The sequence below is a fragment of the Paroedura picta genome, chromosome 6 (assembly GCF_049243985.1).
Source record: "Paroedura picta isolate Pp20150507F chromosome 6, Ppicta_v3.0, whole genome shotgun sequence".
In the NCBI taxonomy this organism is placed as follows: Eukaryota; Metazoa; Chordata; class Lepidosauria; order Squamata; family Gekkonidae; genus Paroedura; species Paroedura picta.
Window position 1 is genome coordinate 115,239,628 of NC_135374.1, and position 27,867 is coordinate 115,267,494.

At 44.5% G+C, this 27,867-nt stretch overlaps 1 protein-coding gene across 3 annotated transcripts in view; it reads left to right on the plus strand.

The window, feature by feature from the left end:
• KLHL1 (kelch like family member 1) overlaps positions 1 to 27,867 on the plus strand; it is a 260,108-nt gene that overhangs the window by 68,207 nt on the left and 164,034 nt on the right. For all 3 annotated transcript variants that reach the window (XM_077344008.1, XM_077344007.1, XM_077344006.1), the window contains exon 4: positions 8,701 to 8,897. In XM_077344008.1, coding sequence (XP_077200123.1) covers positions 8,701 to 8,897 — 197 coding nt within the window. The remainder of the gene's footprint in view (positions 1 to 8,700; positions 8,898 to 27,867) is intronic.

The window sequence follows — 27,867 nt, forward strand, 5'->3', positions numbered from 1 at the left end:
TTGGTTTTAAACTTCAAGGCCCTCCATGGTCTGGGACCCACATACTTGAGGGACTGCCTTGTGCCCTATGCCCCCCGGAGAGCCTTGCACTCTGTGGGTACAAATTTGTTGATCGTTCCCAGCCCCCGGGAGGCGCGTCTGGCCTCAACAAGGGGCAGGGCCTTTTCAGTCCTGGCCCCTGCCTGGGGGAATGAGCTCCCGGAGGAACTGCGGGCCTTCTGCAATTTACCAGTTTTCCGCAGGGCCTGCAAAACAGAGCTCTTTTGCCAGGCTTTTGATTTAGGCCCCTTTCCTCTTAGGGTTATGATTATGGTGATTCTTGCTCCCTCCTTGGGTTATGAGCTGGGTGGTATAATGTGGCCACCGCTTGGATTGGTTGGGTTAGGTTGGGTTGTTTGGCTTTTTAAAAAGATTTTATTGTATTAGGGGTTTTTATGGTGGTTTTATTGTTGTGACCCACCATGAGCCTTGTGGGAGTGGCGGGCTATAAGTCAAATAAATAAATAAATAAATTCAGTGACTCCATCCAGACACCTTAGTCTCTGTTGTCCCCTTCTTCTTTTGCCCTCAGTTGCTCCCAGCATTAGGTTCTTCTCCAGGGAGTCCTTCCTTGAGATAAATTTTCCAAAAAGAAACGCATGTAGCTGGTCCACATATGTATGTCCTGTTCCAAACTGGCCATAATCTTTCTTCCCTGGATTATACACTGCTGTTCCCAGAAATCCCACCCAAGCAGGGATTTACCGAATGGTGAAACAGAGGAAGTTGCATATCATCTGTTGTTTTGTTTCTTTCTGAGCCGTTTTATTAGCAAAAATATTGACAATCTGCAGTCACATCTCTATTTTTTCCAGTCCTGGCATGTTATAGTTTGACAGAGCATTCGGTTAAAAGCAAGATGGCCAATTACAGCCGAAAGGTACTTTTGGCAACCATTGCAGGACATGGTCTGAGAGGAATGCGCAATTACCTATCAGAGCTTCTAGCAGTTCTTGTCTTGACATTTTAGTGAGATACCGACAGTAGCACATAACGAAGGTATTTCCATTTCACGTCTGTCTCATGCCTTCCAGATAGAACGTCTTTGTATTCAGTTAGTTCGGCTGTGACTCCAGCCACTCGTACTTTCTTGCTTGGTTTCCAGGTTCTGTAGAAGAATGGCATGCCAGTAGCCAGTTCTCTTTGTCCTCTCCTCATTCATTCGTTATCAACCAAATGAACAGTGATGGAGAGCATACTAATCACTGAAACTACTTCTTTCACTTGGAAGTCATTTTAATATAATCCCTGACATGAAGAAATAATGGGAGTGGAAAGTGCCGTCAAATGACAGCCAACATGCGGTGACATCGTAGGTTTTTCAAAGCAAGGGGAGTTCAGAGTAGGATCGCCATTGTCTGGCTTTGTGTAGCAATCCTAGACCTTCTTGGTGGTCTCCCATCAGAGAACTAACCAGGCCTGCCCCTGCTTAGCTTTTGAGATCTGGCGAGATCAGGCTAGCCTGGGCCATCCTGGTTAGTCCACCATTGCAACTATGTCCAGGAAAGTGCTGCCTCCCACCACATTGTCCAAGCCATGTGATGCCTCTGGGCCCCCAAACGGACCACTTTGCGCTGTTACAACATACCATCCTTTCTGCCACATGACACCACACTCCGTAACCAGCATTAGGAATCCCTGTTGGACTAGATGACCCAAGAAGGTCCCTGCCAGCTATGTGCCCTTGCAACAAACCATAGCTGTTTGTAGCTCCATTGTTGGATCCCTACCTTCCCCCCTTTTTTGGAAGAGGGATGGCCCCCACAAAAGGGCACAAAAGGGCACCTGTCCACCTGCCAACTTGTCATGTTCTTTCTTCCAGTGTGCGCCACCTTAAGGCTTGCAGCAGTGCTTGAAGTGGCATCTGTGACACTGTGACACTGGCACATGCCCCTACTGAATTCCCAAAAGATGCCCCACCCATCCTTCCTACCCATGGGCTTACATCCATCTTTTTCTGTCCTCCTGACATATACCTCACAGGGGGTGAGGTACATGTTATAGGTGTTGTGGTCCTTTAAGTCCTTTAAGTCCCACCTCGCCTGGATGTTGTTTAAAGAACACTTGTGAGCCTACTTGTCATATGCCATGGCCTCTGCATCTCCAGAAGGTGCTTTGGCCTCCAAAACATTAACCAAGTGATTCCCCAAGTGCCAACTCCTTTCTGGGTAAGCAACAAGGCATAGAAATACTGCATAACCCCTTAACCAGTTAGTGAAGGAGTGATCATTTTTTGACCTCAGATGAGGATAACTCACCCGAAGTTACTGGCAGCCTGATGGGCCCTGAAGCACTTTCCTCCTTGCTGCTTCTTACTCTTATGCCCAGTCATCTCTTGTTGCTTCATTTCTCCCTGTTGAACATTCCCGGATGAGCTAGAAACACTAACTGCACCTGCACTTGCCTGCCCCTGTTGTGCTGCTATATCAGTTTCCATAGGAGGAATGCCCACATGTACAATCTGCATATCTTGATGTGGAGATGGCCAACACTGTCTGCTTGCACAACTGCTGTACCACCCAGTCATCGTAGGGCCAGGTTGCTGCCAGCTGTGACTGGGCATTACCTCCTGGCCATATGACCAGGGTGATACCTGTGGCTGTGCAGCAGAAGAATTCCCGCTCTACATCCATGCCTGCAGTCACACAGCATAACCCCAAGCTTGATAGTCAGCCAAACATTGGTCCTCAGGCCTTGCAGACAAAACTTGTTGGGCCCCTGGCCACAGAGTGGGTTGTTGGTATCGTAGACCCCGTGGAGCCATAGGTGAGCAAGATGAGAAACTGCCATTTCCATGGTGGCTGGACACACATGAACCTGAAAACCACCTCTGACAGGTTTGGTTGTGCAAACCCTCTTGGAAAAAATCCTTCTCTCATGGATGTTCCCTCCCCCAAGGCTGGTGGTCTGGATGACTCCTGCCACCAAGATGGTCCCGCAAAAACCTGACCCAGTCCTGCCCCAATTGTAGAACTGCAGCCAGGATCCACCACACCCCCCAATGATGGGCCCAAAGGTAGCAGAGTAAAACCACCCCCTGCATAATTGTTGGAACCTGCAGGGGGGGTAGAAGCCTCACCTCCCCCACCTAGACCCCCTTGACTCTTTCAAGGAGGATAATCCTACTGCCACGCATCTTAATGCCCCCAGCATCCCATGAATCACAGAGGAACCTGCTGCCGCTGCATCATGCAACGTGCCTGTCCCATCCCATGCTCCCAAGGCCCTGGAACCAGCAGCAGCCACAAGCACAGCACAGTTCATGGGCAATTGGGGCTTCACTGCCACAGCCTGCCCTGTCCCATCACTTTCCCCCCCTGGCATCCTTTTTGGTGCCATGGTCACTTGTTCCCCCACTTTCTCTCTCTTGCACGCTCCTGCCAAAACAGCCTGTGAGAGGCTTAGTTTAAAAACAAACAATGCCCTCACAGCGTGTCTAGCGTCCCTTTTCCCTCAAAAAGTAAAATAAAATAAAAGCGCTGGGCTTCCCTGATGTCGCGAGGCGGTTGGGCCAGGAAAGCGGCTCCTCCCACCAAGTGACACATCTTCGGGCGCCCTGAGGGGAAAAGAGGCGGAGCAATGTCAGGCCATCCATTTAACTGACGCCTAGCTCAGCCACGCCCCCTGTTGCCATGCCAACATACACACTGCCCAGAGAATGCCAGGGCTGAAAGTTCCCTCCCACCAGCCAGGTCACTGTTGGCCTTCCTCCCCCGCAGCGGCAACGACCCCCTTTAGATGAGTCTTGGGGGCTTTCCCCCCCCAAATAGGGTTTTTTTACGTGATTTCCCTAACCACATTAACAAAGTGGAGATAGATAATGACAACTTCTTATTTGTAAACATGGATGTTATCTCATTATATATCAACTAGAAAATAAGCCTGCTGTAATTGAAATACAGCGGGCGCTAGCGGGACTGTCGAGTTTGGGGTTGCGGCAGGGTCAGAGCACGTACCGGAGGCCAGGCAGTGGGCGTCCAGTGAGGCGGCAGCAAGTTGTCCTGAACCCCCCGCCCCTTGGCCTACCGTATTTTGTGGGTGCAAGGCAGGAACTGGTCGCTGTAGTCTAGAGTAGCTTGGCGCGGCTCCTACGGTGCGGCTCCCTGAGCTTCAGGTGTCAGGTAGGTGGGGTGGCCAGCGCCGCCGCTCCAGCACAGCTGAGCGCAGCTGTGTTTGGGCAGGGCGGGCGGCAGCTGTGGCAATGTGGGGACATCTTGCGGCGGTGGGTGGCAGCGCGGGGGCGCTCCCAGCTGTGCGGGCCATCGGCGAGCTTCGGGCAACAAGTGGGTGGGGTGGATGGCGTTGCCGCTCCAGCACTGGGCTCCGCCGGCTGCTTGTGGAAGCTTGGGCCAGCGGGCGAGCTGAGTTGTTTGTGGGTGGGCGGGTGGCGGCCGCGGCAACGGGGGGCATCTTGCGGTAGCGGATGGCGCTGCAGGCTGCTCCCGGCTGTGCGGGCCGGTGGCGAGCTGTTCTGGTGGGAGCTGCGGCCACAGGCGAAGCCAGCACCACGGCCACAGTGGCTGGGCCCTCCTTGTGTTGCGGACAGGTGGTGACCTGCCCTGGCGACGGCGAGGCAGGTAATGGCAGCAGGCAGCCACATGCGAGCGAAGTCAGAGGGGGGCGGATTGGGAGGCACTTTGGGGGAAGGGGCCTATTGGCACCCTTCCTCATCCCAGACAGGGTCCGCCCTTGGGGCTCTTACTGCTTTATTTTATCTCCTCCGCTAGGAGCGGTTAAAGATATCCCACAGAATGAGGCACTGGAGGTGATATCTGATACGTTAGAAAAGAGAGAGAATCTCAGTCCACCAACATCTTTTTTGTTCCATGTAGTGGAGAGCTGTTTAAAATACACCCCCCCCCCCCGCCACTGCCGGTTCACTAAGGATTTCTATTGGCATATATCAGGGATGGCGATGGGTTGTAAATTTGCCCCAGAACTGGCCAATTTATTTATGGAGAAATTTGAGAAATGCTACATTCTTCATGAGGATAGTATATACAGGAGATCTATAACCATGTATAAAATATTTCTGGATGATATCTTTCTGTTAGGGACTGGCACTGAAGATCAATTGGTCCAGTCTGGAAAATATCCATGAGACCATTACATTTGGTCTTAAATTTGACAAAATGTCTATTAATTTTTTTGATGTAACAGTTAGTAGACAGGGTATCTGCATACATATAGATGTTTACAGAAACAGATGTTTACAGTGAGGTGGTCCTCAGGTTTCTCTGGGCCCAGACTGCGTATGGCTTTAAAGGTGATTACTAAAACCTTAAGTCTGATCCATTGTTGTCAATGATGTTTCATCAGACTGGAGAGAGGTAAGTAGCGGGGTACCTCAGGGCTCGGTGCTTGGCCCGGTACTTTTTAACATATTTATTCATGATCTAGACAAGGGGGTGGAGGGACTACTCATCAAGTTTGCAGATGACACCAAATTGGGAGGACTGGCAAATACTCCGGAAGATAGAGACAGAGTTCAACGAGATCTGAACACAATGGAAAAATGGGCAAATGAGAACAAGATGCAATTTAATAAAGATAAGTGTAAAGTTCTGCATCTGGGTCAGAAAAATGAAAAGCATGCCTACTGGATGGGGGATACGCTTCTAGGTAGCACTGTGTGAACGAGACCTTGGGGGTACTTGTGGATTGTAAACTAAACATGAGCAGGCAGTGTGATGCAGCGGTAAAAAAGGCAAATGCCATTTTGGGCTGTATCAACAGGGGCATCACATCAAAATCACAAGATGTCATAGTCCCCTTGTATACGGCATTGGTCAGACCACACCTGGAGTACTGTGTGCAGTTCTGGAGGCCTCACTTCAAGAAGGACATAGATAAAATTGAAAGGGTACAGAGGAGAGCGACGAAGATGATGTGGGGCCAAGGGACCAAGCCCTATGAAGATCGGTTGAGGGACTTGGGAATGTTCCGCCTGGAGAAAAGGAGGTTGAGAGGGGACATGATAGCCCTCTTTAAGTATTTGAAAGGTTGTCACTTGGAGGAGGGCAGGATGCTGTTTCTGTTGGCTGCAGAGGAGAGGACACACAGTAATGGGTTTAATCTTCAAGTACAACGATATAGGCTAGATATCAGGAAAAAATTTTTCACAGTCAGAGTAGTTCAGCAGTGGAATAGGCTGCCTAAGGAGGTGGTGAGCTCCCCCTCACTGGCAGTCTTCAAGCAAAGGTTGGATGCACACTTTTCTTGGATGCTTTAGGATGCTTAGGGCTGATCCTGCGTTGAGCAGGGGGTTGGACTAGATGGCCTGTATGGCCCCTTCCAACTCTATGATTCTATGATTCTATGATTCTATCCAGAATTTAACTAGCAGCCAGTGCACTTGTTGGGGGGTGAGCTGGATGTGGGACCTCAATGCTGTTCCTGTTAGGATCCTTGCTGCTCCATTCTGGACCAAGGTTAAGGGGAGACTTGCATAGAGCGTGTTACAGAAGTCTAGGCTAGAGGTGACCATTGCATGGGACACTGTAGCTAGGTGTTCCAGGGCCAAGTTGGATGCTAGTAGTTTGTCTTGGCACAGCCACTCTAACCCTGTGACCTGCATCTCCATAGAGAGGGAGGTGTCAAGGATCACACCCAGGTTCTTGGCAGAGTGAGCTGCTGATAGCTGAACCCCATCCAAGATGGGTAAATGTGCTTCCTCACTTGGACCTTTCCTTTAAAAAGTTGGTAAAATGAGGAACTCATTTCCTCATTTTATGAGCCTCTTGTGGCGCCTTATGAGCCTCTTGTGGCGCAGAGTGGTAAGGCAGCCGTCTGAAAGCTTTGCCCATAAGGCTGGGAGTTCAATCCCAGCAGCCGGCTCAAGGTTGACTCAGCCTTCCATCCTTCCGAGGTCGGTAAAATGAGTACCCAGCTTGCTGGGGGGTAAACGGTCATGACTGGGGAAGGCACTGGCAAACCACCCCGTATTGAGTCTGCCATGAAAACGCTAGAGGGCGTCACCCCAAGGGTCAGACATGACTCGGTGCTTGCACAGGGGATACCTTTACCTTTTAAAATGAGGAACTACTTGAAAACATGCTGTTCCCCCCACCCACCCCATTATGGAACAGGTTACTGAAGGCAGCCCTTTGAAAAATCCTAATTTACATGAGAACTTTTAACATCTAGTGAACATGCAAGGGGCCTTTATTTGAGTATAGTATAGTAAGAAGCCATTATTATTGAAATATTTGGGCAATTTTAGATCATATGTCTGGTCAGTTTTGCTCTAACCCTGGAATGTTTTTGTCATCCACAGGATGTTGATTTACCACCCTGGCGATGGAGAAATATTTTACAAACATATTTTATATATATCTGTGTGTTTTGAAACAATTGTATGTGCTCAATACTGGTCTTTGAGGAAGACCTCTTTAGCTCAAAACGCGCTAGGCCTTTCAAGGTTTGGATACGAGTCACGTATATATGTGTCACCTATAGAAAAAGTGTCACTCTCTTCTGTTTTAATCATTTTTAGTGAGCTCCATAAATAAAATTAAAACGTAATGTATCTATATTATATAAAGCTTTCTCAGCCTTTGGTGGAGTGGTTAGGAGTGCAAACTTCTAATCAGGGGAGCCGGGTTTGATTTCCTGCACCTCCTCCACATGCAGCCAGCTGGGTGACCTTGGGCTCACTGCAGAACTGATAAAGCTGTTCTGACTGAGCAGTAATATCAGTCATATCTTCTTAGCCTCACCCACCTCACAGGGTGTCTGTTGTGGGAAGAGGAAAGGGAAGGCGATTGTAAACTGCTTTGAGACTCCTACTGTTAGAGAAAAGCAGGATATTTATTTATTTGTTTGTTTATGTATGTATTTATTTATTATATTTATATACCGCCCTCCCCGAGGGCTCAGGGAAACAGGAAAGGATACAATATAAGAAACAACTCCTCCCCCTCCTTCTCCTTCTCTTTCTCCTTCTCCTCCTCGTCCTCGTCCTCCTCCTCCTCTTCTTCCTCTTCTTTTTCTTCTTCAACTCCATTTCAAGTTGGGGTTTTTAGATCTCCCGCCCCCTTCTTTTTTGTTGTTGTTTGGAAGTGATCTCTGTTGCTTGGAGGTCAGTTGTAATACTAGGAGATTGCGAGTCACCACCTGGAATTCGGCAACCTGAGAAGTCAAATATTATAAACTTGTTTTGTGAGGCTGTGTTTATGCCTCTACTTAATTTCAGCTTTTAGCAATCTGTGGATTCATGCAAAGGCATTATGTATCCTACATTCTCCTAGTCCCCCAGCAACAGAGAAAGACAAAAACAAAATGCACATCTCACAGGAATGGATCTTCAAACTTCGAATGCTCAGTTTCCTTCCTAGCACAATCCTGTATCCCTTTGGGTAATATCATATGCTGTGTTCTGCTGTATTGTAGCGAGCCAGCTGTGCAGTACTGCTCTTTTAGAGGACTGATGCCTAATAAAGGAAGGCTAATCAAAATGCTTAATCGGGAAATACAGGGAGGGAAATTTCCCAAAATTCTCCTAGGGAAAATTGCTCAGTGTCTGCTAAGTAATTATGCAAATCTGTCTATCAAAATGGTTGAACATCCCCCCCCCCCAAAAAAAATCTTGTTTTGTTTTAAGGTGTGCAAAACCATGGGGAGAAGCACCATTTGCATGTGTCTCTTCATTTCTTAACACAGGCTGTTTGGAACTTAAGGAAGACACCATTGAGAACCTCCTGGCGGCCGCCTGTCTCCTTCAGCTCCCTCAAGTAGTCGAAGTGTGTTGCCATTTTCTCATGAAGCTTTTGCATCCCTCTAACTGTTTGGGAATCCGGGCTTTTGCAGATGCTCAAGGCTGCACGGAACTTATGAAGGTGGCCCACAGCTACACCATGGTAAGATGATCCTAGTATTCTTGTATCCTACCTAGGGTATGCATGTCTGGGCTGCGGAACTCTTGGAGATTTTGGAGAATGAAGCCTGGGAAGGATGAGGTTTGGGGAAATGAGGGACCACAGCTGGGTATAATGTCACACAGTACAGCAGGCTTTCTCAACCAGGGGTTTGTGAAATCCTGGGGTTTCTTAACCATTTATTGGGTGATATGACCATATCATATTGACCCACCCACCTGGCCCAAAATGGCTAATCATGGGCCTTTGGGGGGTGGGTGGGAAGGGAAGGAACCCCAGGTGGGCATGTACACAGCTCTGCTTTCCAACCATATTCTGCACAATTGCACCATTTCTGAGGTTTCTTGAAGCCGGAAGAATGTTTCAGGGGTTCTTCAATGGTCAAAAAGTTGAGAAAGGCTGGAGTACACACTCCACAGGTGTCATTTTCTCCAGAGGAAATGATTTCTGTCATAGCTGTAATTCTAGGAGATCAGGCCCCACCTGGAGGTTGGCAAATCTGGTCATACCAGAAGGGATACCTGCAGGTTACATACCTGGTTGGTTTCCAGGCATAATTTGCATTAATGGTTATTAGGATACTTTTTTGCATGATTTTGTTTTGCTTCTGGACACCATCAAGGAGGCAACTTGATGGAGGATATATGATGTTATGATGGATTCCACTCTGAAGTCTTTGCCACACTGGGGTAAATTTTCCCTGCAAAAAATGAATCTCACTGTCCCACACAGTAACTATTGGATCTCTTTGGCTTTATTCAGCCATGGAAACCTCTGTGAAGGTGTATAGTTGTCTTTACTTAAAAACCCCATTGTTGGGATGGCATTGAGACATGTTTTTTTCAAAGTAAAGATCTTATTCATAAGGAGAATAGGGCTGTTAGAATGGAGGAATTACTGTTCTTTTTACAAATCAGTTAATTTTTAGCTTCCAGTTCTTAATTACAATCTTTGAGGATGTTCACAGGCTTATATTTCAGAAGTGAAGGTTTTACTGTGTATATTGCAGAACACATTTGTTTTTTTTTTCTTCTGGAGTTCCCCTGAACTCCCCTGGTTTTAGAAAGTGGATACTTTCAGCTTATTCTTCAACTTTCTGCCTTTCTGGGTGAACCAGTAGTCCAGTAGACTAGTAATCCAGTCCTTTCTAGATGAACCAGTAGAGATGACTAGAGTTTTACCTCAGATATGTGCCTTAGGAAATATACCCCTGGTTTCCCCTTACAACTAGGCAGGGTCCTCCCTCTCTTGCTTAGATGGATTCTCCTACCAATTTGTCTTAATTTGGGATTAAACACCTAACTACACAAATTCTCTCTGTGAGACACTGTGGATTAGCTCTCAATCGAAAGCTCTGCTCTCTCACTCGAGTTTCTCCTCGGAGGAGTTTATCAGTTAAGAATCAGACCTCACTCAGACCAGTCTCCAACTAAACAGTCTTCCCTCCATCCTACGGTTGGTGGAATAGCTCCCTACTCAGCTAATGCTGGCTAGTTTCAGGGCTCAGAACATCCTGTAGCCCTTATAATGTCTGTCTAGTGAATATTTTTAACCCTTCATTAACAATTACTGGTGTTTCAACACTTAGAACCTCATTTTCCAGGGCTGTCCACCACACATGTGTACTTGATAAAAGACAGCATCCATAAAGGGTCTGCTTATGTAATATATTGTCTGCTAAAAACCTGAAAAACAATAATTGACCTAGAAATGTTGGATAAAATATGTTCAATGATTTAATTTATTTATTATTGTTTCTGTTATTTCTTGTTTGCCTTTCTCAAGACGGACTCCATACAGTGAGTCCCAAAGACTCTGTCTGCTTATTATGAGTTCTTACTAGAACCTAATGCAAGATTAAATGTCCTGCTGTTAAGGGAATTATTGGGTAGGCTTGCCAGATTTCCATTTTCTGAGTGTGATTGTAACTCTAAAAAATGAGATAGTATTTGGCATTTGTTTAATTGACTGTAATAAACCCGGTATTGCCTGAGACAAGTGGATTACAGTTTGCATTTACAAACAGATTCCAGCTTCAGAGGTGGAGAGCATACATAAATTACTAGGTGAATCTGACTTTCTTCTGACTCTTGCAGTGCTGATTTTTTTTTTTGAGGGTTGGTCCGTGGTGTTTAATAATAGCATCATATCATACAGTGAGTCAGTATGAACAAAAAAATGAGACATCCAATAATGAATTCATTGGGATTTTAGAAATCTCGAGCCATGAGAAAGAACTCGAGCATATTTATTGATGTGATGTTGTTGTTGTTGTTAGGTGCAAAGTTGTGTCCAACTCATCGCGACCCCATGGACAATGATCCTCCAGAACTTCCTGTCCTCTACCATTCCCCAGAGTCCATTTAAGTTTGCATCGATTGCTTCAGTGACTCCATCCAGCCACCTCAATCTCTGTCATCCCCTTCTTCTTTTGCCCTCAATCACTCCCAGCATTAGGCTCTTCTCCAGGGAGTCCTTCCTTCTCATGAGGTGGCCAAAGTATTTGAGTTTCATCTTCAGGATCTGGCCTTCTAAGGAGAAGTCAGGGCTGATCTCCTCTAGGACTGACCGGTTTGTTTGCCTTGCAGTCCAAGGGACTCGCAAAAGTCTTCTCCAGCACCAGAGTTCAAAAGCCTCAATTCTTTGACGCTCGGCCTTCCTTATGGTCCAACTTTCACAGCCATACATTGCAACTGGAAAGACCATAGCCTCCACTAGACGCACTTTTGTTGGCAGGGTGATGTCTCTGCTTTTTAGGATGCTGTCTAGATTTGCCATAGCTTTCCTCCCCAGGAGCAAGCATCTTTTAATGTCTTTTCTGCAGTCCCCATCTGCAGTGATCTTGGAGCCCAGGAAAGCCCATTTCTTCCCCATCTATTTGCACAGAATTGAGAGGGCTGGATGCCATGATCTTCATTTTCTTGAGGTTGAGTTTCAAGCCAACTTTTGCACTCTCCTCCTTCACCCGCATCAACAGGCTCTATACATTAAGCAATACAGAAATTATATAATAGGATCCTAATTACTATAAACTATACTCAGAATTATTTTGGCCAGGAATTGCACTCCTGTATAGCTGAGCTCCAATTGGGAGGGAGCCCTCAGCCAGGCCTGGCTGATAAGGAGTCAGCTCTCTGACCCTAAATTCTTTCTGCCCTTGGAACGTGCTGGGAGGAAGCTAAGATGGCCCCACTGAGTAGCTCAGGTGTGGAGGGAGAGGAGAAGCAGCAGCAACATAAGGGGTCTAAGTGACTAGCCCTGGTGTGGAGGGAGGAAAAAGAGAATCACCAGCAGCAGAAGAGCTGGACTCAGTGAGTAGCTCGGCCCTGGAAGGTGCAGGAGAGAAGGACAGCCTGATTCAATGAGTTCCTCTGGTGTAGAATTTGGGGGGCGGGGGGAGAGAAGCACGACCTGCATCCAGTGAGTTGCCCTGCTATAGAAATTGGGGAGGGGGGGTAAGTACAACCTGCGCCCAATGAGTTGCCCTGGGGTAGTAGTTGGGGAAGGAGGAAGCAGAGCCAGTCCCATTGAGTTGCCCTCAACCAGCCCTTTTCTCCAGGGGAACTGACCTCTGCAGACTGATGAAGAGCTGTCATTCTGGGAGGAAGAAGAGGTAAGAGTGGGCTCTTGTTTTTGGAGGGATTAAAACCCCAATTTTTTTTAACGTTCAAATTTGTCTATAAACCTAGGGCAGAAGCATCTGTTTTGTTTCTGTGTTGCCTCAAACTATGGATTTAGATATCTGCAGATGGGGCCACATTTTTTGCAATTGGAATTTATTATATGAGCAACTTCCAGTACTCTTTGGGTTGGAATAGCTAGCCTTGAGTTATGATGATAAACATCCACATGCTAAATATGTGGGATGCAGTCCAGAATGTTGACAGTAAGACATACCAGCTCCTTCTCTAGCCTCCTAATTTTAGAATGTAAAGTACATCCTTAAAGGCAGCCTGGACAGAACCATGTTGGGAGATGCAGTGAGAAGGGGAAATTACAAGAAATTCCCAAAGAATGCCAGTTTACCTTCCTGCTACATTACTCCCCTTTCCACTTGTCCAATAGATTTAGGCTTGGGGGCAAGAAAGATAGATGATAATTGGACAATGTTTAAATCTTCATTAACTACAAGCCTCAGATCATAAACTAAAGTTAACAACACAGATATGCCCAGTAGGATGCATATCTTCCTTGTGTACAGTGACTTCCTGTGTGCTTTGACACTATTAACATTATTTGGTGTATCAGCTGTAGCTGAGGAACTGACCAGAACCTTTCAAGTCTAGAGAGAGAACAACTCCTTCTGGTCTAGACTGAAATTATTAGCGTAGTAATAAAAAGGGCCTTAATTGCAGCTGCTGTGTTCACTGAGCCAGTTTCTCATTAAAACAAGCTGTGTTGTTGGTTGGCTACTTAGACGATATTATCTGCAGACAAATACGGATCTCCTAGGATAAATATTTTGATATGTGCTCCTAAAAGCTGAAAGCTTAACAATGGGAACCATGCAGTGTGAGATGATGTGCATTTGAACATTTCAGTTCAGTCTCTTGAAGCGTCTTTAGGGGGCGGAAACAGTGCCCTGAAGTCTTGGTGTTTGATTGCTGGAGATTCTTTCTGCGCTAGAGAATGTAAAACAAGTAGCTGAGCCGGTTGGTGTGAGGAGGAAATAAAAATGGAACCACAGTTCTGTCAATGTACATGACTGTGATCCAGCACAAAATTAAGTATTCTCAAACACAGTAATTTCAATGGCTAAAGTACTTCCTACTAAGGATGACCTATGAACTCTTTCTTCTTCTTCTTCTTCTTATGCTAAAATAGTTGTGCAGTTCTACGATGTTAGTGCACACTTGTAAAAGGACAGACAACAAGGAATTCTATATGATTGTTTTCAACATAATCACCAAGCCAATGTTGTTTGTGCAGTTTTTTGAGGGCAGTGGCATATCTCAGGTAAGGAAGGTATGGCTCATGCCCTGAGTGCCATGGATTGGGGAGTGCTACTATGTGGTATCTATTAAAATCACACAAACCATCTTCAGATAGTGATAGCAAGATCTCTAAAGACATCCCAGGTAGGTGCAGGGGGTTTTACCAGCCCTCAGTGCTTTCTTAGGAGGTGATTCGATCCTTCCCTCCTCCCTTCCCAAGGTCTTCCTCTTATTTTTAACCTGCAGTTCTGGCTGCAGTCACTAGGAGCACAGGGAACATCAGCATAGCAAAAGGCCCTCTAGGAAGATCTACCCATCTTGATCTAGGATCAGCCAGATAGTCTTCCATGTCTCCAAGACTTGCTTAACATAACTTGCTTAACAGATCGTACAAGGGAACCAACACCAGGCTGAGAGCTGTTCAATAATTGCCAGCCTGCCGGCAGTTTTTCTCCTGCCATGCAATTTAGCCAGATTTTGCAAAGCAGTAATTAGGGAGTTGCAACAAGATAAAACAACTTTTCCCTCTCTTAATTTCTCTTCCTCTTTTTATCACCTTACTCAGTCATTTCTGTCTCCCTTCGCCTAATTTTTCCATGGCCTTCCCACCACCCTCTTTATTCTTACTTCTTGACAAACCACCTCTGAACGTCTGTTGCCTGGAAAAGCCTATGGGAGAAATCAGTTGTGACTTGATGGCAATAAAAAAGTGGAGGGGGTGTTAAAAAGTTGTCTGCTTCAAGCACCAAATAGGCTAGGTACACAACAGCCTGTGGATTTCTAGGAGTGCCACAGTTTCTCAGCAATTTCTGCCATTCCTCTCTACCACCTGAAAGGCTAGAGGGAGAATAATGGCAGCAAGTTGGGGGATGCTGGTAAAAAACAGAATTGATGTTTTGATGCAGAGGAGGAGTTTGCAAAAGAGTTCTAAGGCTTAACATTAGTTTCTGCAAATCCTGGAGCCCCTACCCCTAATCCTTTCTGTATTTTGCCAGAAGTGGCATTTGTGCATTGGCTTGACACTGACATATCTGTCCTTGCACCACAAGAGCTCACAAGGATTCTGGGCTGCAGCCTGGCAACTCTAGGTACTAGAGTGGCATGCGGACCTTGCACAATTTTTCAGTCTCATAACTTTTCCCCTCACGTGATAGACAAAATGCAGTTTCTTTTAAATTTCACTTCATACATACTAGGAGGCAATATGGAGGCTAACAGACCTTGGTATATTACGCATGGCAGGAAACCTCACAAAAAGTCTGCCCAAATATACTTTTTAAAAAATTTCTGCACATAGGATCGTTTTCGCTGTGCAAAACACATTGTGTTATTTTTTATTATGCCCCTCCTCATAGTATCGACTGTTTTTTCAGTGCAGTATCTGAAACTAGCTTTGCAATGACTTTTCTTGTATGATGATGCTGAGGATGCTTTTTTAATGCATAAATGTTAGTGTAGTTTTGGTCTCCTCTCCTATTCTGCTCGCAGTCCTTCCACCAATGGGAGCTCAAGCTGTCTGCTGCTGATTTTCTCCCTCCACGGTGTCAGCAATAAGTCCCCTTGGCAACCCAGTGAACTTTATTGTTTTATTGTTTTATTGCATAATAGTCCAAGGAGTACATCAGCTGGTATGCATGGTAGTTCCTCCTACAACATCCTTCCTCAGATGCTTCTGAGACTACAAAACTAGCTTATCTGTAGAATTATATCACACAAGTAATTACTTGCAATGGCTGTCTATCTCTCATCAGTGACCATGGTGGTGCGGGGCCCTGTTGTTTGACAGTTTATCAGGCTGGCAAAGTGGAGGCAGTGTTCCCTGTACCACTTAGCATTGGCTCAGCAGCTTTCTAAAATGCCAGTTCCATCATGCAGGAGTATGAGGAAGCAGAACCGCTTCAGACTATGTGTGGAGGTTCCCGTTTAGGGCTTGCCAGTGACTTCCCAGAGGAGGGGATGGTATGGTGGTTCATATCAATGAACTACAATGCCCTTCGGGCCCTGCCAGCAGCATGTTCCATAGTGGCAGTCAGGTGACATTCCTCAGCAAAATGGAGGAAGTTCCCCTTCTCAGAGTTACTGTTAGAACTTTTCCCAATGCTTAACATGAAAAAAAGATAGAGAAAAAAAGCAGAGTCGGGGCACATGCATAAACAGGAATATTTTTTAAATGTTTTTTAAAATGATGATTTTAAAGGGTTGGTGATCTGACTGCAGTGAAAACCAGTACATGCATAATAGCCTCATGTCTATCAGTCTAAAAAAATATATTAGTTTTATATGCATTCTCTTGCTTTGCTCAAAATTTCGCATGTGGTTAGCTTAAGCAGGAACATCAACACTTACATTTTGTGGACAGGTATTCATTCATTCATTCATTCATTCATTCATTCATTCATTCATTCATTCATTCATTCATAATTAGAAGATCTGTTTTTGTGCCCCATTTTTCATTATCCGAAGGAGTCAAAGTGGCTTACAATCAGCTTCCTATTATCTCCCCACAACTGACACCCTATGAGGTAGGTGCTTCAGTTTAAAGGATACTCCTCTTGAGCACGAAGTCAAACTGGATCTCCAGATAAAATAGTGAAGAGAACACTTGCTTTAAAAAAAAACCCACATACATACAACAGAGAAGCCTGAATAACACATCATGTTAGAAAAACAAACCTTGCCAGAACCAGGACCTTGCTCATACTCTTGGTGCTAAATAATTCAGTTGTTGTAGTAACAAAAAGGATGAATGCCCTATAAAAGGCATCACAGCCCATGGAAGCAAGGCAGAGCATTAATGGAATAAGCCCGCTGTTCAGAACATTAAAAGCCTACTGTTCTTAAGCAAAGCCTAGGCATGAAGCCACACTCCTTGATAAGTCTGAAAGAGGTCTGAAAAGATATGAGAGGTCTTCACCTTGAATGCTTTATTTTTTCTACATGAATACCTGTTGGCAGATCTTTGCTGATGCCAAGCCAGCATATCTTTCCCCACTATTGATATCACATTTTTTAATATTCTCAACTACAGTATTTTGTAACTGGTGACAATCAGTACAATGCAAGTTGTGTATCCATTATAAATGTGATTTCCAGGCATCAGTCTATTTAATTCTGAACAGTGACTTCAGTATTGATTTAAAAACCTGCACAGTAGGGCCATGGAGAGATAGGAAGGTTTTGTTTTTCTTTGTACAACCCTAGGTTGGCAAAAAAAAAACCATCCAAATAGTAGATAAAAACTACTGACAAATGAGATGTTGCAACTGTTATAAAACCTCAGCTACCATGCTGAAGAATACTTTCCAGTCCCATTATACAAATGTCAAAGAAAAAGGTGACAGCATGAAAGAAGGGATGCAGTGAACAGGCAGCAGAGGTGAGGAAATAGGCTACTGGGGTGGATGTGGCAAGGGAGAGTCATGGCAGCAGCAGCAGTGACAGTGAAGAAGGGGGAAATGGGGAAACTGCTCCCATTACAAGAGTCGCTAGGGTTACCATATTTTGAAAAGAAAAAGGACAAAAAAAAAGGAAAAAAAGAGGAAGGTGTAATTCCCAAATAACTACTTTAAACAAGCAATCACTATGACAAATATCATGTTAAGAACCCCAACATTTGATGCTGTGATCATTGCTACTGTCTAGGATTATCCCCCCCTCTTTAAAAAAGAAAAAGCTCAAAAGGAAATGGATGCAAAAAAAACCCCCAAGACGTGTTTAAAAAAAAAAATGTGGTAACCCTATGAAGAGGAAAATTTGATGGAAGGAAGAGTCCAGTGTTCTCAAGCAAGAAGAAGAAGAGTTGGTTCTTATATGCCGCTTTCTCTACCTGAAGGAGGCTCAAAGCGGCTTACAGTCACCTTCCCTTTCCTCTCCCCACAACAGACACCCTGTGGGGTGGGTGAGGCTGAGAGAACCCTGATATCATTGCTCGGTCAGAACAGCTTTCTCAGTGCCGTGGCGAGCCCAAGGTCACCCAGCTGGCTGCATGCAGAATCGAACCCAGCATGCCAGATTAGAAGTCCGCACTCCTAAACACTACACAAAACTGACTCTCAAACTGGCAAAGCTAGGCAAGAAGATTGATTCATCAATGAGTATGAAAGAGGTTTGAAAAGATATGAGAGACCAGAGGTACTGGAAAGGCAAGGGTAAGGTGGTGGTTAGGGGTAGGAGGTAACAGTGGTGGGAGAAGAAGAGCTGTTTTTCTGTATCCTGCTTTATAGTGCCAGAAGGAGGTTCAAAATGGCTTACAATAGCCTATCTTTCCTTTCCACACAACAGATATCTTGTGAGGTAGGTGAGGCTGAAAGAGCTCTGAGAAAACTGTGACTGGCTCAAGGTCACCCAGTTGACTACATGTGGAGGAGGAGTGGGGAATCAAATATGTTTCTCCATATTTGAGGCTACCAGCTGGCTCTCAAAGTTGATATTTGCTGCCATCAATGTTCTTCTGAATCTTGACTTTCATACAATTTATTTTGAGTTCCTATTATTGTGCAGCTGGAGTGAGTCCTTCATTTATTTCTTCGAGTGCCCATTTTAGCACCCCTTCAAGATATTTTCACTATCAACTTTGTTTTGTACATATTTCAAATATCGCCCATGCAAGTGCTTTTCCATCTAGTTGTCAAAGGCCCATTATGCACGGGCCATAAGGCCTGCACTGGCGGCAGCAGCACTTTGGTTAAAATCACTGAGAATGTATGCTGCCGCCACGAGTACAGGCACCTCCCAGCCCCGGGCTCTGGAAGACCCATATTAAGTGAATGCGGGATCTTCTGGAGCTTCCTGGGTAAACCGGGGCTGCAGCGGCCCGCGCTGTGCATAATCGGCAGTGCCGGGCTTGTTGGACCGCTCAGCCTGACCTGTGGTGTCCCTTAAGGGACAGACCTGCCCCCCACTCCCCCCGGCCCCTCCCCACCTCCCCTGCCTGCGCCGCTGCACTTACCTTGGCTGGGCCTCCTAGCCCCGGCATAAACCGCATGTGCGCATGCTACGCCGGGGCAACCCAGCATGCCCCGCTCCCATACATTCACGGGAAACAGTAGAGCATTGTGCCCCATCGCAACAGCACAGTGCCAGCGCACAGAATCTGGTGCCATGCATAAAGGGCCAAAATGAGTTTTGACTGCAATCATTTTGTAATCTTCTTTGGTATCTATAACCTTAAATAAGTGTACCTTGCACCCCAAATTCCAAGATATTTATAGTTTGAACTGTATTTAGTAAAGAATCAATTCCTGATGATGAATTTCCATAAATATGCAAGTCATCCAAAAATAATAAATATGAAATCGTCGAGCCTTTCTTTAAAACATATCCTAGGCCTGTGTGGTTGAGAAAGATTGTGAGTGATATTAGGGCACAACAAGAAGTGATGGTTATTGTGAGTCTCCTTGGAAAATTCCTTGTTTAATTTTTAGTCTTCCCATTTTTCTTCATGCACTGTTACATTTATTCATGGCAGCTGTGATAAACATTATCACAATTTTTCTGATGTGCGTCATTTTCTGATGTGCGTGTTATCGTCTTGAAAAAACAGAAAGGAAAAAAAGCCCAACCAGAGAAAACAATTCATGAACCCAAAGCTTGAGAAGGAAATATGTATTTAAATGAAAATGCAAATATTTAATATTAACTGCACATTAAGAAGATTAAAAACACCATTAAAGTAAGACACAGTCTGTGCAATATTGGGTGCACATGGAATGACCTGTTTCAACATGTTTCAATCCAGAGGGTCTTCATCAGTGTCCAAATAAGCTATATGCACACATATAATAATAAATTATTACAATAAGACCTGGTTGGTGACATAAGAATAATGATACATGAAGCTTTCAATGTCATATTATAATATTATAATAATTTCAGACATGGCGCTCACAATCAAAAAACAAAGTAGTCAAGAATGACCATTCTGTCCAGGGCTAAGGTTCAATCCTGAACATGCATCTCATATGTAATCTTAATGAAAGTCATCATCATTAAGATTAATATTAACATATTTACCACATTTTAAATTCTACTTTCTTTCTAGATTTAAGATTAATTCTAGCAATTTTCTTAACTTCATTAAAAATTCACCCCCCCCCCCCAGTGGATAAAGTACTTCTTGGACACTAATCCTTTCATTTTTTTTTAAATGTTACAATCCCAGTTCTAGGATTGGATCCAACCATTTTGCTCTATATCAATCATACCATGGAGAAGGGTCCCTGAAAACCAAACTTAGATTTTTTTTCTTTAAGTGTAACATCTATTGTGACCCTAGGAAGAGAAAGTATACCCAATCAATCCTTCCCCTGATATTTTGTAAATCTGGCAGGTGCTGTATGCTTTTACCCTATCCTGAGGCACAAACTCTGAAGATTTTTTTAAAGAAATACTCACAAAATAATTACTTCCTTGTAGTCCCTGCCAACAGACTCTTCCGCAGCAGGTAAAATTGGTCAAAAATGGCTTTGTTTCATTGGGCCCAGAATAACGAAAATGAATTCTTAAATACAAATGGATAGTTGTATTCCCTTGCCTTGAAAGCTCTGGCAAAAGGTATGGGGGGGGGGGGAGACGCTCAGAATATTGAATCCTGCCAAGAAGACACAATGGAAGAGTTAGTGAATGATCTGAAGAGTGCTGAGAGATTCTAAAAAAGCGGAGTAACTGAAAAGAAGCATGCTGCTTCGTTTGGGCTGCATCCTGCCAAGAAGAGCTCATAGAAGTCTTTAAAGCGACAACATCTCTGACTTCAGCAGCAACTTTAACAATTCACTGTATGATCGCACACATAGCTGTTGTTCGTGCAGCCTTGTAACTTGTCAGACTCCTCTGTAAATGCTGGATTTCCCCCTTAACAAAAAGGCCATGCTTAACTGTACAGCAGTTCAGAAACTACACATGTATTGGGTGATAAGATCATATATGGTCATGGTGATTCCCCCCCCCCCCAATGGCCAATGATAGGCCTGGAGGAGATGGAAAGGGGAGGGACCATAGATGGGCATGTACACAACTATGCTTCCCAACCATATTCTGTGAAATTGTGTCATTTCCTGAGTTTTTCAAAGCCTGAAGAATGTTTCGGGGGTTTCTCAATAGTAAAACCATTGAGAAAGGCTGGCGTAGTGGTTTGATTCCCCACTCTCTCAGCCTCACCTACCTCACAGGATCTCTGTTGTGGGGAGAGGAAGGGCAGGTGTTTGTAAGCTTCTTTGAGATGCCTTCAGATAGTGAAAAGCAAGGTATAAAAAACAACTCTATCCAACTCTTGTAGTAAAAGTGCTACACTCAATATGCCAGCAAATTTGGAAAACTCAACAATGGCCGCAGGATTGGAAAAGGTCAGTTTACATTCCAATCCCAAAGAAGGGCAATGCCAAACTACCTCACCATTGCACTCATTTCTCATGCTAGCAAAGTTATGCTCAAAATCCTACAAGCTAGGCTCCAACAATATGTGGACTGAGAACTTCCAGAAGTACAGGCAGGATTTCGAAGAGGCAGAGGAACTAGAGATCAAATTGCCAACACACGCTGGATCATGGAGAAAGCTGGGAAGTTCCAGTAGAACATCTACTTCTGCTTCATTGACTATGCTAAAGCCTTTGTTTGTGTGGAGCACAACAAATTGTGGCAAGTTCTAAAAGAGATGGGAATACCAGAGCATTTTATTTGTCTCTTGAGAAACTTATATGCAAGTCAAGAAGCAACAGTAAGAACTGAACATGGAATCACTGATTGGTTCAAAATTGAGAAAGGAGTTCGGCAAGGCTGTATACTGTCGCCTTGCCTATTTAACTTGTATGCGGAGCACATCATGAGAAATACGGGATTAGAGGAGCCACAAATTGGGATCAAGATTGCAGGGAGAAATATCAACAACCTCAGATATGCAAATGATACCACTTTAATGGCAGAAAGTGAAGAGGAACTAAAGAGCCTGTTGATGCGGGTGAAGGAGGAGAGTGCAAAAGTTGGCTTGAAACTCAACATCAAGAAAACAAAGATCACGGCATCCGGCCCTAGATGGGGAAGAAATGGAGATAGTGACAGATTTTATTTTCCTGAGCTCCAAGATCACTGCAGATGGGGATTGCAGCAAAGAAATTAAAAGACACTTGCTCCTGGGGAGGAAAGCTATGGCAAATGTAGACAGCATCCTAAAAAGTAGAGACATCACCCTACCAACAAAAGTGCATTTAGTCAAGGCTATGGTATTCTCAGTTGCAATGTATGGCTGCGAAAGTTGGACCATAAGGAAGGCCGAGCATCAAAGAAGAGGCTTTTGAACTCTGGTTCTGGAGAAGACTTTTGCGAGTCCCTTGGACTGCAAGGCGAACAAACCAGTCAGTCCTAGAGGAGATCAGCCCAGACTGCTCCTTAGAAGGCCAGATCCTGAAGATGAAACTCAAATACTTTGGCCACCTCATGAGAAGGAAGGACTCCCTGGAGAAGAGCCTAATTCTGGGAGTGATTGAGGACAAAAGAAGAAGGGGACGACAGAGAATGAGGTGGCTGGATGGAGTAACTGAAGCAGTAGGTGCAAACGTAAATGGACTTTGGGGAATGGTAGAGGACAGGATGGCCTGGAGGATCATTGGAGGGTTGGACACGACTCCGCACCTAACAACATCTGAGGAGGTCAAGTTAGCCTGGGCTGTCCAGGTCAAGACCATTATAAATTACAGTATGTTTGTATTGTATGTCCTAAGAATGTAACAAATTATGATGTCACTATGGATCAGTAGGAAGATTTTTTCCCCCTGCGGGTGAATCTGTCATGCTTCATATTCTTGGTGTTAACCTTCAGTGTTTACTTGCTTTCGGTATCCTTGTCCTCCTCCCCTGTTTTGCTATATACATTTGTACTTCCTAAGATCCCAGCTTGTGGTTAGACCATTTGGAGATGCATGTTTGAAATGAATGGGTATAACTAGCACTTATCACAGTGTGGAACTTTTTTTATGATAAGCTTTGCCTAATACAGCAATGATGCCACAGTGCATTAGAGCACCGCTTCATCAAGGCGCAGTGGGGGGAAGAGACAAAGGGGGGGAGCATTTAAAGGAACAGCATATGGACAACAAGTCAATTAGTGAGCATATAGAAAAGACAACTGCTGGGAGTGAACTGCTTCAAATCCTGTTGGAAAAGGAGCTAAGCAAATAGTCCACAGTGAATTAATCTGCAATCTGATGCCTAATTTAACTCCAAGAACCTCCATCCTTATTGCTTGCAATCCACAAAAGAAATCAGCATGCTAGAAAATAAGGCTGAATTACTGCATGGATCACATTAGGCCTGCTGGTTAAATGGAGTCAATTTGCATTTAGGAGAGAAACAGTCGGTTTGACACCGTCACAAGCATCCCTAAAATCCCCTTATTAATTTATTTCAGAAAACATTGTTTCACATTGACGCTGTACAAAATTACAATTTTTATACTCTCATGAGAGCTTGCTAAAAAAAAATTAATTGCAACCCTATGTTGCCATTAACTCTGCTTTCTTATGAGCCTAATGGGAGTCTGATGGAAATAGTGATTATGGAGAAATAAAGTAGAGGAGGAGGTGTGGCTGATTGGTAGAACATCTGCTTAGCCTGCAGAAAGTCCCAGATTCAATCCCCATTATCTCAAGTTAGATAAATGTTATATGAATAACTTCTGGGGGGGGGGGCTGGAGAGTTGCTACCAGTCTGACTAGATAGACCAGGGATTCCCAACCAGGATTTTGGGGAACCCTGGGGTTGTGCAAGAGCTCGCCAATTGTTACATGGCTTTCCCAAGAGGTTTGAATGGTTGCTGACATCAGTAGATGTCACTTGAGCCTACTTCCCCCATTATTCTATGAACCTATTCTTTTTCTCTATAAGGGAAATAGGAAACGATTGATAGTGTCATGTAGCCCCTTTACTACATGCCATGGATTCAGGTGAAAAGCAAACTAAAATTCTAAGAGCCATCGGCCTCAACCCTTGATTTCCTGTTCTCCCCCCCCCTCCCCTGTCTGGTTCACACACACTCTATAGTCTGTACACATGCATATAGTCTGCATGTTATGACTCTACTGAGTAGTTCTTTCTGCCTTTTGTCCACAAAGTGTAAACACTGTCGATTTCACTTTGTTGTAGGTGTCCTTTGAAGATAAAAGCTCTTCTGCCATAGTAATAGCTATTGGCAGGAATATGGTGTATTGGTGAGAGAAGGGGGTGTACCCCTTGTACTGTATGTACCCCAAGACTGGCCAAGGCAGTTGTTCTTAGCAATAGACTTCTATCATGATACTTCCAGGTATACGCTCTTGGATTTAATATAGCAACTCTGAACTGTTTTCTATAAAGGATGTCTTTGTTGGCTTGCCTCTTATAAGAGAGTAGCCTTGATTCATGACTGATGGATTGCTTGGTTCACACATCTTACTTCTGCACCCACTTCTGGGGTTCCTGAAAAATATTTCAGGGGTTCCTTCATGGTCCAAAGGTTTAAAGCGGCTGAGAAAATAAATGGACTGATTCAGGGCAGCTTGGCTTGAACACGTGTAAATATAAGCAAAAAAGGGCTGCTCACCCATCCCAGCCCTTGCACAATAATTACACAATACTTCTGAACCCACAGTGCTATCTACTTTTTATCTCATCTTTCCTCCCGGGAACTCAGAGTGATGTACCGTAGCACTCCATTCCATTTTGTGTTTCTTCTTCAGAACAATCCTGTGAGATAGATTAGGCTGAAAGACACTGAATGGTCCAAGGTCACTCGCTAATCTTCATGGCTGAATGAGTATTTGAACGTTAGCTCACGTATACCATACGTTTGCTAGCATTTTCTATAGTCTCTCTCTGGCATATGCACGAGGACACATAGTCTTCTAAGATTTAGAATGAGAGCTTGTCAAGGAAACCAGATCTGAAACCCCTGGGTTCCCATAACAAGTGTGCATAAGAAAACAATCACTGTAAAATATATATAGAGAATTTATTGGAATAATATTTCAGAAATAGCTTTTTTCTTTAGGCAACATAATGTACAACTCTAAAATCACACAGCAAGGCCAACAAGAAAATCTAGCTTAACTATCTAACACATTTGAAATCTGCATTAGATGGCACTGCCTTACAGTCCCAATGTCAAAGGGCATATCTCAAGCGTTCTCTATCCTGTGGTCCATTACAATCTCAACACAGCATAGCCCAGGCCTTTAGTCAATCTGAATCCAAGCTAGTTTTTTTTTCTTCTTCCCCCCAGGCTCTTAGTTCAATTATATCTTTTAGGCCAACCATCCTCAGGTAATGAAAACCATCCAATCAGGACATGTTCCTACTGGAACATTCCAAAAAATGACTTAATCACTCCTGATTCCCCCTTCCCATTCTGTGGGCTACAGGTTCCCATGAAGAGCCAAGTACTATGAAGAGCCAAGTACCCTAGTCCTAAGCAGGTAGACAGGCCCTATTAACAATGCATGCAAGATGGAATGAGCCCGTTATTAGCCCAATGTGGAGTACTTTGCCTCACAGAGCTAAAGGAACACCAAAGGACCTGCTTAGTCATTAGACCAGGGGTAATCAAACTGCGGCCCTCCAGATGTCCATGGACTACAATTCCCAGAAGCCCCTGCCAGCGAATGCTGGCAGGGGCTCCTGGGAATTGTAGTCCATGGACATCTGGAGGGCCGCAGTTTGACTACCCCTGCATTAGACATTAATGTTAGAAGACAAAGAAATGTTTTATTTGTGCCATGGGAAAGGTATTCTGGTCATGCTCTCTCTCCAGTTTCAGTATTGGAAATCAGTTATTTTAGAGCAAGCATGAATAGGGTTGCTCTTCCCTGGTTGGGGGCGGGGAATCCCCAGACTGGGAGCCTCTCCCCTCTTCAGAGCTCTCAGGAACCGAGAGCGGGACAGAAAAAACAGGAAGTAAACATCTCCTGCTGGCTAGTCAAACTGACTTGACAGCAGAGTACAACTGATGCTGTCATTTGTGATGCAAAAGTAACAAGAGGGCACCCTTCCCAGGGATCGTTTGGGACTCTGGAAGTAACTGATACCTTCACTTGGCTGAAAACATTCACTAATATTATCCTGAATTCTACACTTCCTTAGCATAAAAAAGAAAACTTATTTTTTTTATTTTAAAAAAATTGAGTACACTCAGGGACTGTCATCCTCCCTGAGGGCTGTAATTCCAGTTCCAGAACATTAATGTCTCTCCCAGGGATCCTTTGGCATGTGCCAGCTACTCACTGTAGTTCAAAGGGCATCCTGCTGCCTCAGCTGACACCAGCACCTGCCCCCCTGCCAATGCTGCCTTCAATAAAATGTTGTGTTCTACAGATCCTGTGAGTGTTTATTCCCCGACCCCACAAATTACAAAAGTGAACTTCTGGGATTCTTCTGGGATTTTAGCTGAAACCAGGCTTTCCTGTGGGGCTAAGGTGAAAGCGGAATGCCTAAAGAGGGTGGAGTGGGGTGGAGGACTCCTTGCAAAAGGAAGGCTGAAAAATTGCTATGAGCAAATTCATTCAAAGTGTTTAATGGGATGGAATCAAAAGACTGACCCACATCTGGCCAGGTGTCTCACCCCCCCCCCACCACCACCATGCCTCCTCCTCATCATGCTCTCCAACTCCTCTGCAGCTTGATGATCCAGGTAGTGAGGTTCCTTGCCTCAGTCAAAGTTGGCAGGGCAGAAGAGCACCAGAAGTAACGTGCATAATCTCTGCGCATACATTCTCTGGCAAGCTCTTTCACTCAGTTTGCCAGCATGACAGGGCAGGGCTCTTTGAACCATGGGAACCATGGCACATGCTACCAGTACTACATGGATAAACTTGTACCATTTTTCATGGACCTTTGGGATTACCTTAAAAGAGAACCATGAGTTCCAGTGTGAGGACTTCTGGAACATATGTGAAGAAAAATATTTCTGTGCAGAAAAAACAGACTTCCTAATTAGAGTAGACCCTCCATTTATTTATTCAGAGCTTTTCTATGCCACCTGTCCAGAGACCAGCTTAAAGCAGCTTACAAAACAAATAGAATGATTAAAAAACACACACAAATAGAATAATCATATCAGTGTATCAAGCCACAAAACAAGCTCTCAGATTTGAAGCAGACCGTAAAATAGTTTAAAAAAAAACACTTAGTTTATAACAGAAATGTTGTCCTGGCAACTAAAAGCAATTAGCAACTGGTGAGCCTCCAGTAGGGGAGGCCAATCCGAAGGGTATGGTGCCAGCACCGAGAAAGCCCTGTGAGCAATTACCACTTCTCTTATCTATGCAGGTGTAAGGACAGAGACCAGATCTTGGAAAGAGCAGCTTTGCTGGTCAACTGGTCAGTAGGTTGGTCATATAGGCTTGCCAGTCTCCAAGTGGGGCCTAGAGAGATCTCCTAAATTTACGGCTGGTATCCAGAGGTCAGTTTTCCTAGAGATCAGTTTCCATGTAAACTGCCCTGAGCTTCAAGGGGAGGGTGGTATAAAAATATAAGAAAATAAATGAATAAAATGGCTGTTTGAATGATGGACTCTTTGGCATTGTAATCCTGCTAAGATCTGTCCTCTCTAGAGATGTCAGAGCCACCCTCCCCAATGGGCTAAATCTGGCCAGTTCTTTTGCTCAGTCTCTCCCAATTCTCCTCCAAAACAATAGCTTTCATCCATGGAGGACCAAGGATCCACATCATAGCTTTCTGGGTGGACAGTGAACACCCTGCTTCCTTCAAAATTGCAGTGGATCGAACCAACTGCTGTTTCCAGCCAGGAAAAATATGAGTGTGGTCTCTTTTATAAGGAAATAATGGTGTGGTATACTTCTAAATTGCTGCATATAATTGTTAATCTGGCTATTATACTGTACAGCCAGGATCCTAGATTGCTTTTAAGTGACTCATAAAAACAATTTGCTATGTTGCTCAGGAAGGCAACCTCTATCCATCTCAATCACAATTTATCGTTTATCTTGTATAAAAATAGTGATATGTTCTTGGTCTAGTACAAGTCCTGAACTGTGCTG